Consider the following 21,715-nt stretch of genomic DNA (forward strand, 5'->3'; position numbering starts at 1 on the left):
ATTTATTTCATATTACCCCCCAAAAACCCTTTTTTGTTCAAACTGCCCTACTTTCTGTGCTCCATGCTTGACATTTTATCTACCATTTCTATGTATTTGCACATGCTGCTAGAATGCATTCTCTCCTTTTCTCTTCCTCTTGGAATTCCTAGCTCACTTCAAAGCTCAGCTAAGTGCCACCTCCTATATATAGTCCTTTATATTCCCACCAGGGCAGCTAGGTGGCACAGTGGATAGATTAGAGGCCTGGAGTAGAAAGGCTCACTGAGTTCAAATCTAGCTTACTGGACAAATCATTTAACTGTATTTGCCTCAGTTTCCTCATCTGTAAAATGAGCTGGAGAAGGAAATAGCAAACCACTTCACTATCTTTGCCAAGAAAACCCCAACATGACTGAAAAACAACTGAACAACAAAAATATTCCCACCAATGTTACTATCCTCTCCCCCAACCAGGAAATGCTTTGTATATATTTTGTATAGCACCTTGAGGCAACTCCCAATTCCTATAGTGGATCCCCCAGTCAGGACTACCTATTCAACATACTCTGTGGGTCTGTATCAATTTAAAATTGTGCACACAAACCCCTTACTGATGTGTATACTTTTTCTAGTTGACCAGAGTATATGATTTGTTCTGAACAAAGACATATGATGTAATAGTATAACAAGAAAAGTAGCCATAAAACGATTTCACCATAAATTCCACCACAAATACATATGCCATCAGAGGGAATATTTGTGGCCAGGGTACACATATAAAAGGGTCTACGGGTGGCAAGGCAACTCATTCATGTCTCTTATTCTATGGGGTCATTGGTGTATTCTGATGATGTCATCAAGTGTATTCTCTGCTGGGCTCCTAAAAGTGTGGCACAGAGACCCTGCTAGGGCTGGTCACTGCTGTTCAGGTTGCAGAATTCTTCTCTGCTTTCAAATAGAGGTTTGAGTTGCAGTGTAACATCTTCCCCATAGGCTAAGTGGGCTCTGCCATTGCTCTTTTAGCTTAAAGCCTGGAGGCTTGGCTTCTACAGCTCTATTTAAGAATGCAAAAGCTGTAAAATACCCAGTCACAAAATTGGAAAAAGAAAAAAAACACCTCGGTATCTTATAGAGGCCTGTCTTTTTTTTTTCTGAGACATGGTTAGGAATTGGGTTTTTCTTCAACATAGAGAGTCCTGGCCCTAGGCTCAGACCTTTGGGACACAGAGACATAGGCATCCTGGCTCATTAGTGATGTCAGGGTTAAAAGTGTCTTTTTACTAGATTTCATGATTACCAAGGACAGTATCTCTCACAGAGACTTTATATTAATAGGGTTAGAAATGCCATATGACTTCCTGGTTAGTTCCCAGCTACTGAACCCAGCACCAATTATAGAGACTGCCCTCCTTACAAAGTGCCCAGGGCTCTTGTCTCCCATTTAAAAGTGATGGGGATAAAACTCATTCATTTTTTCATTCTTATGAGGAAGAAACAGGTGCAGAACTAATCCCATTGGACAAAGTCATTATACTCTACCTGCCTGCCTACATTCCTTGATTTCCATATGTTAGAGGCTAGCAAACCACAGCCTTTGAGTGTGTCCCACAACTTTACTTACTTATCTGTACATATTGTTTCCTCACCGTAGAATGTATTTTTTGAGGGTCAGCACAGTGCCTGGCATGCGTTAAATGTCTAATAAATGCTCGTCAAATTGAATTAAGCTGAACTCAATCAACTGTGAAAGGGTTTTATGAACTATAGAGCAGTTATACATGAAAGTGATTAGGTTGTGCTTGAATTCCAAAGACACAGCCTTTGAAAACCCAGGATCACTTCCATGCCATAGTTAGGAATTAGAATAGAACTTCAGTAGAGGAACTTGGTGAAAATGGACTCCACTTCATCTTAAGTTCTTTGGAAATAAAGAAATTTCATTTAACCCCTCCTCTGGGATATTCCCCCAACCTGAACTCATAATTATGGTTGAGTCACTAGAGGGTGACTAATATTACATGCACTACTCAGTAGGTCCCACCAGTGTAACAATCAGCCAATAGGCTTAATTAGTTTTTACAAAGGCATTTACTAAGATAGGATAGTTAAAACAGTTGGTGCAAGCTTCCTTCCAAAAGGAAGGAAGGACACACTTTTACAAAAATTCCCAGTGTCCACAGGAGTAGTGGAGTTCAAGTTAAGAGTACGTTGGTAATGAGACACATATGAAGGATACATACGTGGCAAAGAGCAACTCATAACTGCTGGCACTCCATGATCTGGACTCTCTTTGCAGAACGGTACTGCACCTTACCTTGGATAAGGACAGGCCACTCAACCAGACTCAGAGAATCTGCTCCTTTCTTGAGGACATGGCCAGTATTCCTTTCTGCTATGACTTGGCATACCACCTAAAGCTGTCTCCTTCCCCAAAGGACTGTCTCTGCATCCACGGCTATCTTTGGATAGGTGTCCCTCTATTCCTGGCTGGATTCAATGTCACCTACTGTTCAATGTATGTGATGCCATTGTGGAAGGGAGGGGAAGAGAAGAGAAAAACCTCCCCCTTACATACCTTGTATATACCTATTTATTTATATTATAGCAAGGCAGTACAGCGGATAGAGTACTTGCCTGGCATCATAAAAGACGTGAGTTCAAATCTGGCCTCAGACACCTTCTAGTTGTGTGACCCTGGACAAATCACTTAACCTTTGTTTTCTTCAGTTTTCTGATCTGCAAGACGGGGATAATAAGACTACCTACCTCCCAGAAGTTTTGTGAGGACCAAAAGAGCAATTTAATTTTTACAATGTAATAATTATAAAGTACACAGTGCCTGGCAAATAGTATTATATAAATGCTAGCTCTCATTATTACTATTACATGTTATCTCCTTCACTACAATATGAACTTCTTGAGAGCAGAGACTATCTTTAAAGGCCCTTTCTTCATATCTGCAATGTCTAGCATAATGCCTAGAACATAGAAAGTGCTAAATAAATATGTATTGGTTGAACGATAGCACGTGTGACTATACTGTTGTGGAGCTGTAAGCAAATTCCTTAGCTCACACTTTATACTTGGTAATTACATTCTGGGCTTTCTGTGATTATATTAATTGTGGAAGGGCGAGAAACAACTTCCCTTTTGTTAAAATAATTCTTGATAGATGGAGATTGAATAATGTTTTTTCAGAGAGGGGAGGTACTTAGGTTTTTTGTTTTGTTTGTTTTGGTTTTATGTGAGGAAAAAAGTAATTCAGTTCTTATAGAATATATTATTAAATGTCAGCACTATTTTAAAGATAATATACACGGATGGGGCAGTTAGGTGGTACAGTGGATACAGCACTGGCCCTGGAGTCAGGAGGACCTGGGTTCAAATCCAGTCTCAGACCAGACACTTAACACTTAACTAGCTGTGTGACCCTGGGCAAGTCACTTAACCCCAACTGCCTCAAAAAAAAAAAAGGAGATATACAGGGCAATACCAACCCACATAGGTTCCATGTGGTCACTAAGTTTTTTTGAGAGTGTTCCTTGTTCCTGACAGACTACTTCTCTTAAACATATATTTCAAATAAGAAAGCACTGGAATGAGAAAAAAAATTATGATAGCAAGTATTTATATACAATACCTATGTGCAATTATTATAAAATTGTCATTATTATGATATATCATATCATATTACATTACATATTATAATATCATACATTGTAATATTGTATGTCTTATATATCATACATTATGCATTACTATATGTGTTAAAGTTTAAAGAATGGGTCAGAAATATGTTAGCAGCTTAGAAAGCTAATTAAGGGATGTTCCTGGGAGGAGGTCGACTAGGAATTAGAATACAGAGATATAGTTGGATGCACAGGAGGGAGGAGAAACTATCTGAATTCTGTCAATTAATTTTCTTTTCTTTGGTAAACAAACTATTTGTATCCTAATTTTCAGGAGATGACAAAATCCTCCGATTATGGCATCCCAATATCAGCACTAAACCTGTAGGGAAACTTGTTGGGCATATGTTCAGTATTACAGAACTTGTTACAAATGAAAAAGATCAGCATGTGATCAGCCTATCTTCTGCAAAGGTAAAAATTTTTTAAAAATTGTTTTAACTAATGATACAGTGGGAAATCTGGGAGACTCATATTGAAGGTTTTAGGTGACTGATAATTATGTAAAGAAATAATACCCGTCTGTGCTTTCATGTCTTCTAACACTGTGGGCAACTAGGTGGCATGGTGGATAGAGTGCTGGACGTGGAGTCAGGAGGAACTGGGTTCAAATTCTGTCTCGGACATTTACCGGCTATCTGGGCAAGTCAATTGACTTTTCTCAATGGGGATAATTCCACTTTGTGTTGTGGTTCAGTGGCTTTTTCAGTCACATCTGATTCTTTGTTATCCCCATTTGGTGTTTTCTTGGCAAAGGTACTGGAATGGTTTGCCATTTCCTTCTCCAGCTCACTTTACAGATAAGGAAACTGAGGCAAACAGGGTTGGCTCACACAGCTAATAAGTTTCTGAGGCCAGATTTGAACTCAGGAAGATGAGTTTTCCTGACTGTAGGCCTGGCACTCTATCCACTGAAGGTCACCTCGCTGCAACAACAAGAATAACAACAACAACAACAAAACCTATCTCCTAGAATTGCAGCGAGAACACAATGGGATGCAATTTAAAAAATGTTTTATAACTCTTAAAGCACTATACAAATGGCAGTTATTATTAGTATCATCATCAAATACTCCAATGGATCCATCAACTCATTAATTTGAAAGCTTCCGCTAATAATACTGATTACAGACCATCCAGGCCTGTCCATCCCATGTGACTCTGGTCTATGTTTTTACTTGAAATCATTTGAGCCAAGTCCCAGAGAACATCTAGAGTAGTGCAACCAGATGGGGATGGGTCTCTAGATCATACCCTAGGACGACCAATAAATGAACTAGAGATGTTGAACTTGAAGAAGAAAAGCCTGGGGACGGGTAGGGCAGGGAGATGAGGGTGATAGCTAATCTTCAAGTACTTGAAGGTCTGTTACATGAAATAGGGATATGTAATTTATTTGAAAACCCCATAGGGCAGAAATAATAATTGCACTGGATGGATATTTAAAAAGAAGAAAATTTAGTCTTGACCTAAAGAGAGATATTCTAACAATGAGAGCTATCTAAATGAAGAATGCATTGTCTCAAGGGACAGTGGATTTCTTCTAGCTAGAAGTCTTCAAGAAAAGGCTAGGTGACTCATGTTGGAGCATGTGGTAGTGGGAAGTTTTTTCAAGTCTAATTTGGACTAGCTGATCAATAAGATTCTTTCCAACTGAAATTCTATAACATGATTCTGGATTACTACTTGTTGGTGATGTCACAGAAGAGAATCCTATTTTGTCATGGTTTGGACTAAACCTGTAACTGAGGTCCCTACCAACTCTGAAAATTCTAGTGCCTTCCTTCTGTTAATGATTTCCTATTTGTCCCTTACGTAGTTTGCTTTCTATATTGACCATTTGATAATATCTATCTGTAAAGTCACCTTTTGGGTTGTTGAAAAAAAAGTGTTTGATCTAGAGCCAGACATCCTGGAAAAAGAAGTCAAGTGGGCCTTAGGAAGCATTGCTAACAATAAGGTTAATAAAGGTGATTGAATTCCAGCTGAGTTATTTAAAATCCTAAAATGCTGTTAAAGTGCTGCACTCAATATGCCAGCAAATTTGCAAAATTCAACAACGGCCATTGGATTGAAAAAGATCAGTTTACATCTCAATCCTAAAGAAGGGCAATGCCAAGGAATGTTCAGATTACTGAAAAATTGTGCTCATTTTACATGCCAGCAAAGTTACGCTTAAGATTTTGCAAGTCAGTGGATATATCACTGGTCCTGGAGTCAGGAGGATCTGAGTTCAAATCTGGCCTCAGACACATAACACTTATTAACTGTGAGACTGTGGGCAAGTCACTTAACCCCATTGCCTAACAAAAACCAAAAAAAAAAAAAGACAAAAAAAAAGATTCTGTAAGCTAGGCTTCAACAATATGTGAACTGAGAATTACCAGAAGAACAAACTGGTTTTCAAAGAGGAAGAAGAACTAGAGACCAAATTACCAACATTTGCTGGATTATGGAGAAGGCAAGTGAGTTCCAGAAAAATACATCTCCTTCTGCTTCATTGACTACACAAAAGCCTTTGATTGTGTGAATCACAACAAAATATGGCAAGTCCTCAAAGAGATGGGAATACTAAATTATTTTCCTTGTCTTCTGAGGAACCTGTATGTGGGCTAAGAAGCAATACTTAAAACCAAACAGAACTACTGATTGGTTTGAAATTGGAAAAGGAGGACAACAAGGCTGTACATTGTCACCTTATTTATTTAACATGTTCAGAGTACATCGTGTAAAATGCTAGGCTGGATGAATTAAAAACCAGAATTAAGGTTGCTGGGAGAAATATCAACAATCTCAGATATGTAGACAGTACCACTCTGATGGCAGAAAGTGAAGAGGAATTATGAAATCTCTTGATGGGGTTGAGGGATGGGGAGAAATAAGAGAAGCTAAAGGCTGGCCTGAAGCTTAACAGAAAAAAAAAATCTTAACAAGTGGTCCCATCACTTCCTGACAAATAGAGGGAGAAAAAATGGAAGAATTCTTTTTCAACAACCCATTGTCAGATTTTATATTCTTAGGCTCAAAGATCACTGAAGGTAGAAACTGCAGCCATGAAATTAAAAGACTCTTGCTCTTTGGAAGGAAAGCTATGGCAGATCTGGACAGCATACTAAAAAGCAGAGACATCACCTTGCCAATCAAGGCTATGGTTTTTCCAGTAGCAAAGTATGGCTGTGAGAGATAGACTATAAGGAAAGCTGAACATTGCAGAATTAATGCTTTTGAACTGTGGTGCAGGAAAAGACTTTTCAGAGTCCCTTGCACAGCAAGAAGATCAAATCAGTCAATACTTAAATTAATTCAGGCTATTCACTGGAAGGTCAAATACTGAAGCTCAGGCTTAAATACTTTGGCCACATAATGAGAAGATAGGACTCATCAGAAAAGCCCCTGATGTTGGGAAAGATTGAAGGCAAAAGGAAAAGGAGATGGTAAAGAATGAGATGAATTGTACCACAGAAACAATGAACATGAACTTGGACAGACTTCAAGAGACAGTGGAGTACAGAAGGGCCTGGTATACTATGGTCCATGGGGTCTTGAAGATTTGGACATTACTGAATGACTGAACAACAATAACAATAGTTTACTTTGCATTTATTTGTTTGGATGTTGTCTCTCCCATTAGATTATAAGCTCTGTGAGGGCAGGGACTCTCTTTTGCCTCTTTTTGTATCCTCAGCACTTAGCACAGGGCCTAGCACAAAGTAGGTGCTTAATAGATGTGACTGATTGATCCTTCTATGAAATCACAAGAAGGTGAGTCATATAGTCAGATTTGTACATAAGGAAAATCACCTGGATAAAAGGGTAGAGAAGTGAAGAGACTTGAGGCAGAGACAATGAGGAGATTATTTTAATAAATCATACAGGAAATAGGTGAAGAAAGCTTGAGGGTCTTGGCTATTTGAGCGGAAAGAAGAAGATATATATAAGAGGTGTTGTTGACAAGATTTGGAAACTGAATAGATGTTGAGGAGTGGAGGTGGACTGAGACTGAAGAGTTGAGAATTACACAGAGGTGAGAATCTGAGTGACTGAAAGTTTCATGGAGCCCTCCGCTCAAAAAAGAAAGTTCGAAAAGAGGGCTGGGTTTGGAGAGGAAACCCCTTTGCTTAAGAAAAGGAGAGTCCTAGAAGGATAAGGAGGCACAGAAAGTGGTTCATTGTGGATAAGAGACACAGATGAGGGTCTGGTCAAGTGCTTAAAAGAAGCCTGAGGCCAAAGCCTGGTATGGGCCCAAGCACATACGTCTTAGGTCTGGGAAACTTCTCATTTAAGCACACAACGCTCCATCTCTTGATTCCCTGCCTTTTAAATTGCTAAACCCCATGCTTGGAATCCTTCCCTCTTCACCTCTACCTCCACCTCCTGGCCTCCTTCAAATTTCTGTTTAAATCTCAGCTTCTATAAGGTTGGTTCTGTCCTCCCTCTCCCCTCCCTACCACTTACAGCTAGTGCCTTCCCTCTGAGATGACCTACTTTCCATTCATACAGCATATACATTCTATATCCTTAATTATTTGCATATTGTTCCCCCATTAACGTGTGACCTCCTGGAAGGTAGCTTTTGTCTTCATTGTATCCCTAGTGCTTAGCACAGAGTAAGCACTTAATAAATGCTTGATGATGATTGACTGACTGTTGAATTTGGGATACCTACAGGTCATCCAGTTTGAAATGGTTAGGTAGTCGGTGATAAGGGATTGGAGCTCAGCAGAAAGAATAGGGATGGAAATATAAACTTATGAGTCATCCATATAGAGATAGCATCTTTTCTCTCATTTTTAATATTTCCCCATCTAATAACTCTTTCCCCGTGGCCTACAGACATGCTTGTATCTCCCTTATCTTAAAAAAAAAAAACAACTAAAGAAAAAAACTTCATTTAACCCTGTCATTACCTCTAGCTGTAGTTATCCATCTTATCTGTTCATTGCTTAAGTCCTAGAAAGAGCAATTTACACTCATTGCTTTCACTTCCTCATCATCCTCTCACTTCTTGGTCCTGTAAGTCTCAATTCATGGTCCTACTGAAGCTGCTCTCTCAAAGTTTCCTGGTGATCTCAACTAAATCAGGTGATTTTTCTCAGGCCTCATCCTCTTTAATCTTTCTGCAAGTCTTAACATTGTGTATTATTCCTTTTTTCTGTGTATTTAATCTTTTCTTATGAAACAATGATGCCACTTTCTCCTAATTCTATCTTTGGTCAGTCTTGTTTGCTGGATCATCATGGGCCCATATCCCTTCCCTCTAAAACCCTATCTCTTGAAGATCTCATATGCCTCTAAGAGTTCAATCATCACCTCTACACAAATCCATACACCCACCCTTAGTGTCTCTCCTGAAACCCAATTCCACATCTCCAGTTGCCTGCTGAAGACCTCCACCTGGATATCCTGCTATCACCTTAAACTCAACATATCTGAAACTGAATTCATCATTTCCTCTCATAAATCTTGCCCACTCCAAATTTCCCTGTTTCTTTTGAGGACATCATCCTCTCTATCATCCAGATTTGTAACCTTAGAGTCATCATTAACCATTCTCTCCATTGGACTTGGAGTCACTGAGATGTTCTTAAGAGGCACTGAAGTATAAGGTAAAAAAGCTCTAGGCTTGGAATCAGGAAATCCCAATTCTCACACCTTTAAGTAAAGCAAGTGAGCTAGTCTATATAAATCTATGTTAGTCACAGAATTGTTGTAAAGGAGAAAGATACTTCCACAAAGCTCTTATCTAAAGCAGAGGTATTACTATAACTTCACTGGATATAGATTGTAAGCTCTTTGAGGGCAGGGACTGGCTTTTGTTTCTTTTCATATCCCTCTTGCTTATCACAGTGCCTGGCACCATGGTAGGTGCACTTAATAAATGTTTGATTGATGGAAATTGAAAAAATGATTGCCTTCCCTTTTCATTTGCAACTTTGTAGAATTTTTGACTAGCTGAGCTGAATACTTAGCTATTAATTTTTTAAAATGTAATAGGGACGAAATCACCACATAATAGTTATGTTACTTTGGGAGACTTTTGTTTCATTACAGTGCTTTATGTAAATTAGCAGTTTTTAAAGAGAGTCACTGAGTAAATATATTGAAGATCTGCATTTGAGAAGAGAGAACATTAGAAAAAATATTAGAGGAAATCATCTCTTGGTAGTTTCTTCACTTATCTCAGCTGGCAGGAATCATGAGAGTTCCAAAGTTTTAGTAATTGGACACTATGGCATCACCATTTGGAATTACCTTGAATATCTATTTTCCTTTTCCCTTCATGATTTGACAAAGATGAGCAATATTGTATGAGAATGAATTAATGTTTTTTGATTCCACTCAGGACAGGGCCAGAGGAAACAGAGAAAATTAAACAGAAGGATTAGGACTTTGGGAAGTCACTCCTGAAAGCAAAAGTTCTCAGACAATGGGACACATTTGTTAAGTGGAGAGAACTGGAGTGTCCTTTATTTTTTAAGTAAACAAACTTATTTATTTTTACATGTGTTTATAATGTCCCTCTCCACTACCTGCCCTCCCACCGTGAACAAAAACCAAATCAAAACAATGTAGAAACAAAAGCTTCAGAGGTTTCTTCTCTGGAGATTTTTTTTAAAAAGGGCAAATATAACCTTTTGTCATAGTTGTGATTATGCCCAGAGACAGAGGAATAGACTACAAAAATCCCATCCTTCCCAATGACTCTGTAAAGGGAAGCTAAAGAAGGATTTTAAAAATCTATTGCTTTTCTAAACTTGACCTCAGGGTCAAGCTTCAGTTAATTTGGTTACTGCTTACTATGTGCTGGTTATTTTGCTAGAAATTCTGTTTACTTTTTGAACTGCATGGAGTAGATTGTCATCATTCTCCTTTGTTACAGTCGCATGGTAAATAGTATTTCCTCTTTTGACAGTTAAGATAATGGCTGATTGCATTGCTACACACCAAGCTCAATGGTCTAACAGCTGTGGCAGAGCTACTGTTTGTGAAGGCAAATTGAAAATCATTGAGAAAATACAGAGTGAACTGAAAACTTTATCCACTTTCATTTCATTAGCAAACTCAAAAGGAACAATGGTTGGCAATGTTCCCAAGCACCAATTATACCCATTCTGGCCAGTTGTTCTTCCCTTTTTGTATAAAGAGGAGGAAGCAGATGATTTACAAGAAATAGCAAACAGAGTTAGATGTTGCTATTCCTTTTAAGATTTTCACTTTTTTAAAAGAAAGGCAAAACATTTGATTAGAAAGTATAATGTGCTCTACAAGAGGACACTTTGTCCCAAAATCATTGGCTAGGTTAACAAGATCATAGCAAACCTGATCAGGAAAGACATCTTGTAAGGTAAGACTTGAACTGAGCCTTGAAAGGTAGGGGTTTCAAGAGGTAGAGGAGACAGGAACATACATTTAGCAAAAGGCTTCAAATCCTATTTCACTGAGATTAGAGGTCTGAGTTCTGAACTCCTTCAGTTTTCCTACTCTTCACAATTTATTTGTCTTTTTACTGCTTGTTTGAGAACATAAGTAACAGTGAGGCTAGATTCAACTGCTGTATACCATGAACCCACAAAATTATTAGCAGCATCATAAGATCATAGATGTGGCAGTGGAAAGGAACCCAGGAATCAACTAATTTAAACTCCTCATAATACAGTTGAGAAAACTGGGGCGGTAGGTGGCACAGTGGATAGTGAACTGGCCCTGGAGTCAGGAGGACCTGAGTTCAAATCCAGTCTCAGACCAGACACTTGACACTAGCTGTGAGACCCTAGGCAAGTCACTTAACCCCAATTGCCTCACCAAAAAAAAAACAGTTGAGAAAACTGAGATCCAGAGATATTCAATGACTTTCCCAGAGTCATATAGGAAGGGCATGGCAGAGTTGGAATTTGAACTCAGGCCCTCCGACTCTAAATCTAGCATTTTATCCACTTCACCACCCTGCCTCCCATATGTGATAAAAACCAATAGGAACATTTCCCTATAGCTGGTTATTGTCTCCATGATATCCAGACCCCTCAGTTTGCTGAATTCTTCTCCAGAACAATCATCATCATTGTCATAGAATTTTAAGATTTACAAAGTCTATTTCCCCACAAAAATGATGGGAGAGTGAATAATTTCAGCTTTATTATCCCCATTTTACAAGTACAGAAAGCAAGGCTCAGAGAAGTTAGGTGATTTTGTACGTGGTCATTGCAATGAGCATCTGATTGCTCAGGCATGCAGGTCTGTTAAAGATGTCCCTGCATACTGTTTGGTATCCTCTTCCATATCTCCTCAAAGTGCCCAAGATTTCAATCTGAAGAACACACAGAAAATCTAATTCTATCTCTGCCTGAGCACCCTACTCCTGGGATGGTAGTACATAAGCATGACAGCACTCTTTAAACAAAACTTGACTCCCTGCATCTTTAACCATTCCCACCAATAATGAGAAGAAGAGATGGATTTATATTGATCAGATGACATAAAATGAAGTGTCCCAGGATTGGTGCTAAGCCTTCCCCTTGTTCCATGTGAGATAAAATCATAAAATCATGCCCCTCTCACTTTAACAAATGAAGAACAGAGGGTCAAAGCAATTAGTCAAACTCTCACAGCTATTTACTGCTAAAGCTGAGGTGCATTCCTAACTCCTAGTCCTCAGCTTTTTGTAATCTACCATATTGATTATACAAGATCAAAATAATTTTTGCAGAACAACAGTCAGTGCTCTTTGACATGCTGTCAATCAAGCATCCAAGCCACCTGTTATTTGCACAACCCAACACCAAAGTATTTTTGAATAGCAGGCGACTTCTTGGGTACCTCTGTCTGGCTCTCAGTGAGCTTGCTGTCACTCACCCCTTGGCTATGCTACTTTGTGGAAGATGTTTCTTTTCTCTCAGTAGTCTCAGGGTTGGTGTAGATTGACCAATCAGCTCATGTTTTGGGTCCTATCCTACTTTGGGGTACACTCCTCTTTGTTCCTTACCTCACTATGGCATCATTAGGGGGTCTTCAGAGAGGAGATAGGATCTGAGCTACATCTTGAAGGATATGAACACATGGAGTAGTAGGGGAGGACATTCTATTTTTTTTTTATTTTTAGGCAGTTGGGGTTAAGTGACTTGCCCAGGGTCACACAGCCAGTAAGTGTCAAATGTTTGGTCTGAGGCCGGATTTGAACTCAGGCCCTCCTGACTCCAGGGGCGGTACTCTATTCACTGACCCACCTAGCTGCCCCTAGTGGACGACATTCTAAAGGAAGGATGCTGGCTCCTCTGGAGGCATGAGTTCATAGCCCACTCCTCATGTCCATGGCTGGATACAAAAGAGCCTTGATACTGAAGTCAGATGAGTTGGGGGTCAAGTCACACTTCTGATGACTAGTGGTCATGACTATATGGTCTTAGGTAAGTTGCTCATCTTCCTCGGGCCTCTGTTTCCTCCTCTGTAAAATGAGAGGGATTGATTAGCTGGTCTTTGAGGTCCTTTCCAGCCCCATCTCCATGATCCTAAGATCTGTGGCATCCTAGGAGAAGGGAAGAATAGTAACAAGGCCCAGCTGTGAGAAGGGTCATGGTGCATGATGGGAACACTAAGGAGACTAGACTGACAAGAATAGACTGGCCATGCTGAGCAATAATAAGTAAAATGGGATAAGCAGGATGGGAGCAGACTGCAGAGAACTCTTCCTGCTCAGCAGAAGAAATTTATGAGGCAGCTAGATGGCACAGTATATAGAGCTCTGGCCTTGGAGTCAGGAGGACCCGAGTTCAAATCCAGCCTTGGATACTTGACACTAGCTATGTCACCTGGGCAATTCACATAACCCTGATTGCCTCACCAAAAAGCGGAAAAAAGAAGAAGTTTAGATTTGAATCAGTGGGTAGTAGAATTATAGACCAGAGAGGAAGAATAAAATGAAGTGGATAAATTTTTAATGGACCAACTTCTTGCGATTCTGCATTTTCCTTCAGTAACCATAAGCCAGGAACAATGAAATTAGACAATAAAAATGAATAAGGATTGGGAGTTTTCACTGTGGGTTTAGCAAAATCTCAGGGTTAGGACAAATGTGTTTAAGATAGTAGGGGGGCAAAGTCAAAAGAGTGCATCCTAGAGTCAAGTGTGGGCAAAAAGTCCAATGAAGTCAGAATCATAGCTAATGGACTTGATGAAGCCAGAGGATTTCAGCAGTTATAGACCCCTGCACAGGGATAAAGTCAGATTGTGGAGACCCATAAATCTCAGATTACAGGACAGGCAAAGTTCCGTACCCTGTCAATATCACAGATCCTTCATGTATTCATAGAATGATTTTTAAAAACTAAATTAAAACCTGATTTATCCAGCTTATCAACACTCATTTATTGAGCTTAGACTATGTCTCTGACACTGTATTAGCTACCATAGCACACAAAAGAAGTTCATGGCACTAGCCCTGCCCCCTGAAGAGCCATGTATCTAGAGAGTCACACATATGAAAAAATGAATGAGCACTATCATTTATACATACATATATACATACATATGTATATACATATGTATATACATGTATATATATGTATATATATATATATATATATAGCATATGTAACATATAGAGAAATAGAGAAAAAGGAAGGAAATAAGCATTTGTTAAGTGCTTACTATGTGCCACACACCATACTAAACACTTTACCAATATTCTCATTCGATCCTCACTACAACCCTAGGAGATAAACTCAATTATTATCACCCATTTTATAGCTGAGGAAACTGAGGCAAGCAGGAGTTAAGTGACCTGCCCGGGGTCACACAGCTAGTAAGCGCCTGAGGCTGGATATGAACTCAAGTCTTCCTCCAGGCCCAGTGTTCTAGGCATGGTGCCACCTAGTTGTGTGTGTGTGTGTGTGTGTGTGTGTGTGTGTGTGTAATCAAATATATGAATTCTGTCCACCAGTATGGGTTGCCATCCATCTATAAATGAATAGATAAGTCTTAGAGAGCTGCCTGAGGCTGAAAGGTCAAGTGATTTGCCCATGGCCATATAGCTAGAAAGTGATAGACCTTCTTTTAAGGACCAATTCAATTACTTCTTCCTGAGTAAAAAATGATCACTTCTTCCCCAATTTCTTCTAACTCTTTGCCTAGATCTCATTTTTATTTACATCAGTTATTTTTATACATATGAACATAGACTTAGAACTGGAAGGTTCCCTAGAGAAATATTATTAAATCACAGTTCTTGTCTCCCCTCTGCTGATTATCTCCGGTTTATCCTGCATATTCTTGTTTGTACATAGCTGTCTGCGCATTATCTCTTCCATTTGACTGTGGGCTCCTTGAGGACAGAGAACGGATTATTTCTCTTTGTTGTGTCTTTCTTTGTATTCCTAGTGCTTAGCACAGAGCCCAACACAATAAATGCTTAACGATTGTTGATAGATCGGCATCACTCTGGTACTCAAACTACAGTGAATCAAGTACAAATTCCTCTGTCATTCACAAATTTTCATGGCCTATATTTCCAGGCTTCTCATACAGTTATCTCTTCCATATTTCGACTTTCCCCATCAAGGTTTCGATATATTGCGAGTTGGCATGAGAAATTATATGGGTATTTTGGGGGAGTTTTGCTGAAGCTACAGATGACACATGAAGGCCAGCAGATAACACAGAAAAAGTTTAGAAATGCATAAAATCTACGTATAGTATTGCATCATATCAACCTAAATTTTACAATAAGATATTGTGAATATGCCATAAAAGAAAAAGAAAAAATTCAGACTACTTCTCTGCTACAAAGGGCCAAAAAATTTTATGCCAATTTTCCAGATTGCTGGGGTACTGCATCCCTAACCCCTGGGATGTGGAAGGGATAACTGTACATTACTCCCCCTGATACACTCTATGGTTCAATCAAACATTCTATTCTATTTCCTATGTCTCTGTGCCTTTTTAAGGACTGACTTCCATGACAGGAAGGTATTACTCCCTCACCTCCACGTCTTAGAATCACTACCTTCCTTCAAAGGTCAGCTCAAGCACCATTCCCTACATCAGACTTTTCCTGATCCCACAGTTGCCAGTGCCTCCCCCAACAAAATTTACCTTGTATTTGCTTTACACGCTGTTTCCTGGATGATGGTGCAAGTTCCTTGAGAGTAAGGACTGATTCAATTCTACCTTTATTATTTCACTTCTCTCTCCCTCACTATCTTCACCTGCAAAATCAGGGGGTTGCAGTAAAGGACTTCTAAGGTCCCTTCCATCTCTATGATTCCCAGGTCATAGATGCCTAGAAGAGTATTGTTCAGTCATTTCAGTCATGTCTGACTCTCTATGACCCTATTTGGGATTTTCTTAGCAAAGAAACTAGAGTGGTTTGCCATTTCCTCCTCCAGATCATTTTACGGATAAGGGAACTGAAACAAAGAGGGTTAAGTGACTTGCCCAGGGTCACATAGCTAGTAAGTACCTAAGGCCAGATTTGAACTTAGGAAGATGAGTCTTCCTGACTTTAGACTCAGCACTCTATCCACTGCACAATCTACCTATTTAGCAGGTACTTAATAAATATTTATTGATGGATCCAACTCCTTCATTTTACAAATGCTTACAAAACTTGATGCCTAGAGAAGTACTGGGATTTGAATTCTGATCATCTCTTCGCTTAAAATCCGTCCATCACACCATTGCGCACATCTTTTTCCTCCTTCCCTCCCCATTATAATGTAAGCTTTTTGAGAAATGGGTGTTTATGTTATATCTCTTTTTATATCTTTGGCTCTAAGCACATTGTCTTATCTATCTATCTAGAAAATGCTTGTTAAATTGATTTCATATAAAAATTCATTTCTTGTGGCTGCTTATTATATTCTGACATATCATATATTTAATAATTTCTATTGTTCCCCTCTGATAATGATAAATAATAATATAAATAAGATCTGAACTGGAGTTGGACATATTTATGGGTCATCACTTTAATTGTTTTTGCTGTAAGATTTATAAGATCCTATTTCAGACTCTGAAAATTGTCTCATATGTTCCCTTACATAAAAAAGTTAAGTAATTGTCTATGTTGAATTATATGCATTTCTTTCCCCAGGTTTTTAGAGTGTGGGATATACAAACTCTTTCACTGTTACAAGTTTTCCACGACAGTCAAGGAGGACCAGGGGACATGCAGATCTATGCAATGATATTTGATTACAACCATGGCATGCTTGTCACAGGTCAGTGTGTTCGGTTATCTACTGAGGAGGCTCTTTCCACTTTTTAAAAATCTCTTTTACATGAACTTTTATTTTTATGTATTAGATAAGGAGAAAAACTGGAGAAAGGGTTTAATAGTTAATATTTGGTAGCTTTAACTCATTACACATAGGTATTTATATCTACTTCCCTGCTCCTTTTCTACAGGTAAGGAATGGGCTAGTAGATTGGTGGGGATGGTGGGATGGTGGGTAGACTTGTTTTTCTTTGAAAATGCCCTGGGATATTCATGTTGCACCCTGCTCTGGGTTGCAAAAGAGGACAGGCATGGATCCTGCTGACACATAAAAGCAGCATTCATGCTGTCCACACAGCCGGCTCTACTTCCTCTTTCTGAAGAGGGAGTAATGAGGTTCCTCTCTTAACAGCTGCACAGGCAAAAGCTGAGCTAACAAGCATTTTGCTCAACAAGTCACTTCTATACCTTCTTTGTGGGTACCCAGGGCAGGCACTGGACCATTTTTCTTTCCTTTGCACTTGAGGCCAAAGCCCATAGCTAATGCAAATAGGCCTTTGGCCTCAGCCTTTTGAGGTTACCATTGAAGAAACTGAAGCCACACTCAGGGAAGAATAAGGGTCCTTTCTATGAAAGGCTGAGCACTATTAGTAAAGACAGGCTTTAATGATTAACAAATAGTAAGGTTCAGAGTTCTTCCTTAATGAAGATTAAATATTCAGTGCATTTCCAAAGTATTTTTCCCTCTCTTCACCAGTTGTGGGTTGTTAGCAGAGAAGTCACTGAAAAATCATTGCCTTCTCAGGCATCACTTTTACTTTGCTGGTGGCAGAGGATGTTTTTCTCACTTCTGTCTTCCCTGAATATTTAAAGAGATCTTTGTTGAGCTATAGTGATCAACTGCTTTCACATGCTTGACGTCAGGGATAAAAATAGATAATTTTTCACCCCTTGGAACAAAATTCAGTTCCAGAATAATCTCATTAAATTTTAAACCAGCTCTCTACTATATCTCCTCCCCTAAAAAATAATACAGTAATAACTGCATGCCATTTTCCTTCTCATTGTGCTAGCCTGCATCTGTAACCACCTAGCTATGCATATCAGGACCATTTATCATCATAATAGTTAGATTCTCAGGGAGCAGAATATCTGGAGGGAAGGAATGAGAAAAAAGGCTGCTTTCTCTGTATACAGTTCTGCTAGAATTTACATGATTTTTTTTGCTTGCTTAGAAACAATTGTGAGCATAGCTTAGTAACAACATTAACAACAGTATTTCAAGGTTTGCAAAACACTATTCACACAAGTAGTAAGAAGCAAAGCTGGGATTTACCCAGATCCTCCCACTCCAAATCCAGCGTCCCACCTAAGTGATTTGTCTAACATCACGTACTTAATTAGCTGCAGAGGTAGCTTGAACACAGAAACAAAAAATGAGTTGTTGGTGGATTTGGATTTCCATTTCCGCAGCTCATTGCATGACTTGAAGACAAGCCAAACACTTAAGCTCAGTTTCCAAATGGAGAATCTAACCTAATTCACTGAAATAATTTGGAAATGAATTTTATTTAGCACTGGCATAATGCTTTATAACGTTCCACTGCTTTAGAATCATCGTGATTATCTATAGTTAGTAAGATCATGTTTTAAGAGTCCTTAAGAAAGTCTTTTACAAATACTAATTCCATTCACCAAATGAAAGCTTCCATACAGCAGAATTGACAGTCACCATTTATACTTTGCATTATCATGGGGAAAAGGAGGCAACACAATACCAGAAAGGTAAAAAATAAACAAACAAGCAAACAGGATTCAGTGAACAAGGAAAAATTAATGAGGCCAAAATGGACTGCTTTTCTCTGTTTAAACCATATTCACCTCATTTGTCAGAAATTCCTTTAAGGTAACAATTCTATTTAAACCTCATTTTTAAAAAAGTATTAATAATAATAATCTCACTGACTGGCTATTTTTAACCACAGTCCTGTGTGGTTTCATGTTACAATTTCCCTCCTAGTTCCTGTCTGACTTCTCTGACTACTCCTTCACTCCCCATCAGTCACTAAATACCCTAAGTGTGTCCTTCAAGGCTCTGTTTTTGGCCCTCTCTATGAGTTCCCTACGAAGCTCCCAGGGCTGCAAATATCAGCTTTATAGATAACTCTCAGACAAACACTGTCAAGTCTGATCTCTCCCTAGAACTACATTTCTAATTGCCTATTAGTCGTCATTTAGATGGGCCACTGATACCCCAAACTCGTCTGAAATACTCAATATCATCTATCCAAAACCTTCCTCTCCTTGTAACTTCCTATCTCTGTTGATGGCCTCATCATCTCCCTGTCAACTAGGCTTGAAATCTCAGTTATCTCTGACATCTCTCTTCCTCAATACTGACATCTAGTCAGATACTAAATACTCTGGATTCCTCCTCCATAATCTCTCTCCTATCCACCCCTTTCTTTCATCTCTCTCTACCATCAAGTACGTTCCTTATTCTTCCCTACTGTACAAATGTAATAGTTTCCCAAGTCACCTTGCTGTCTCTAGCTTCTACTTTCTCCATTTATCTTCAACATTTATGCTGATGTAATCTTCCTAATATACCAGTTAGATCACAGCATTACTTTACTTAAAATCTTGTCATTCCCCATTATTCACAAATAAAAAAGAAAGTCTGCATCCTGACACCCTTCTACAATCTGCCTCTCCCTATCTGACCTGCTTTATCTCATACCCCTTCCCTTTGTATAGTTTCCATTCTAGACAGAAAAGACAATTTATCAACCCTCATTATTGTTCCTTTCTCTGCTATCTTTCTGCTTTTCCTCACATCAACCCCCTTTAGCTGAAGTACTCTATCCCTCCTTAAATTTCTCTCATTTTGTTTGAACCTTCCCTTTTTGTGTCTTACATTGTACCTTGCCTCATGGTTGTTTGAATATGTGTTCATCCTTCACTATTAAGTTGTGAGCTCTTGGGGACAGAAATTTTATCTTATTTTATCTTTGCATTTCTACCACCTAAGAATGTGTTACACATAGTACATGCTCTAAAATGTTTGTTTAAATATTTATTAAATTGTTTTGTGTTTTATTAAATTTATTGTTATTAAATTTTATTTTATTAAAATATTAATTTTTTTCCTCTTTCTATACCAGGATCTAGTGTTATTGACATGTATCCTTTGACTCGAATGATACAAGACACAAAACAGATCCCACATAGTCATGATCGAGACATCAATGTCATGGTTTATAACAGAACTTTTCACCAATTGCTCACTATTTGCTCTGAATCTATCATCAAAGTAAGTACAAATTAGGTTCTTCAAACAAAAAAAGGGCAAACCAAGAGGAAATTTCTTTTCCCACAGAAAAATTATTGAATAATTTGGCAAGAGTAGTAGTGTTAATGATATAAGCCTGCATTTCTGAAACTACTTTTGTTCTTTTATATTTCCAAAGAGAATGTATAATCTATGAAAAGCAGACCTCTCCAGTCTGAGTAGCATGGTGACTCCCGTTAGTACATTGGACTGGGTCAATGCAATTTTTGCCTACCACAATGGGTGGTATATATAAAATGAATAAATTAAAGATAAGGAACTGGTCTACACTTTCAACTTATTTCTTACAAATTGACTTTGTCACTGCCCTCATATTCCTTAGATGCATTATTTGCACATGAAAATTCAATTTATGATTAGGATGACTGATGTTGTTTGGTAATCATAGCAACAAAATTTTGTTCCAAGTGTGGCAGGGCTTTCAGTTTCATGGAAAAAGTCAAAGATTCATTCCATGTTACTCCATGGGCATTTAAAAAATGGAGACTGACGTTGTGGAATAATGAATTATTTATGTGACCTAGGAAGATTTCATCTCTCTTATGTTTGTTTCTGAATCTGAATACTTCTCTGTATGAGATGGATAGAATTTGAAATAGCCTTTGCAAATACATTATATAGACTTCTAACATCTTGTGGGGGGTGTTTCTGAGAATGGGGGGGAGGGGACCACAAAGCATATTAATGTCATTCCTCCACGTACTGCTTTCATAAGGGCATTCCTAAGCCCCCTATTGGCTTTTAAGCCTTTGGGAGAGGCAGTGGTGTTCAATCCATTTCATTTAACATTTATTAGAAGTGGGAAGAGGCAGAATAGGATAGCCGGAAAGTTCTGTGTTGAAAGTCAGGAGTCCTAGATTAAAATCTGGATTCCAACACTTGCTACCTATTTTGGCAATGGTCCAGGCTTTTAACCTCTCTGAGTTCAGTTTCTCTTTGTGTGAAATGGAGATAATAATATTCACACTGTTTTAATAGGGATCTAAGGAGTCTGTCAGTCAACCCTCATTTATTAAGTACCCACTATGTATCAGGCACTGTGCTAAGCACTGGTAAGGTTGACCTTAATGTGTTGGATTAAGTCTAAGTTATGATTACTTGCCTTTCGAGTTTGAAATGCTGGAGATTTACTAGGACTAAATTCTTTACAGAGCTTAGACAATTTCTCCATGTATCTAGTAATCTCCTTAGGCTGCCTAGTTTGTATCAGAGATAAAGAGGTCTTTTACTGGGAAAAACAAGGAAACATCCCATAGATGAGTTGTCATCCCTTGGCGGTTGCAAGGTGATAATCTTTAAGGCAAAAATGGACACCCACTGAGAACAGAGTTACTCCAAGTATAACTCCGGTAGAAAAGCTTGGATTAGGCCAGTATAACTGAGGCACCATTTCAGTAAGTATTTTCATTTTGTAATCCATGCTCCCTGCAAGGCCTCATACATCACATTACTACTGCTGCTTTTACTATTACGACATGCAGCCTG

At 38.7% G+C, this 21,715-nt stretch overlaps 1 protein-coding gene across 6 annotated transcripts in view; it reads left to right on the top strand.

The window, feature by feature from the left end:
- The window catches only part of WDR64 (WD repeat domain 64), a 174,253-nt gene that overhangs the window by 71,576 nt on the left and 80,962 nt on the right, over positions 1-21,715 (top strand). For all 6 annotated transcript variants that reach the window (XM_020982060.2, XM_078156256.1, XM_078156257.1 and 3 more), the window contains 3 exons: positions 3,946-4,085; positions 16,756-16,882; positions 20,043-20,191. In XM_020982060.2, coding sequence (XP_020837719.1) covers positions 3,946-4,085; positions 16,756-16,882; positions 20,043-20,191 — 416 coding nt within the window. The remainder of the gene's footprint in view (positions 1-3,945; positions 4,086-16,755; positions 16,883-20,042; positions 20,192-21,715) is intronic.

Source organism: Phascolarctos cinereus, unplaced genomic scaffold, assembly GCF_003287225.1.
Source record: "Phascolarctos cinereus isolate Bilbo 61053 unplaced genomic scaffold, phaCin_HiC Scaffold_5;HRSCAF=322, whole genome shotgun sequence".
In the NCBI taxonomy this organism is placed as follows: Eukaryota; Metazoa; Chordata; class Mammalia; order Diprotodontia; family Phascolarctidae; genus Phascolarctos; species Phascolarctos cinereus.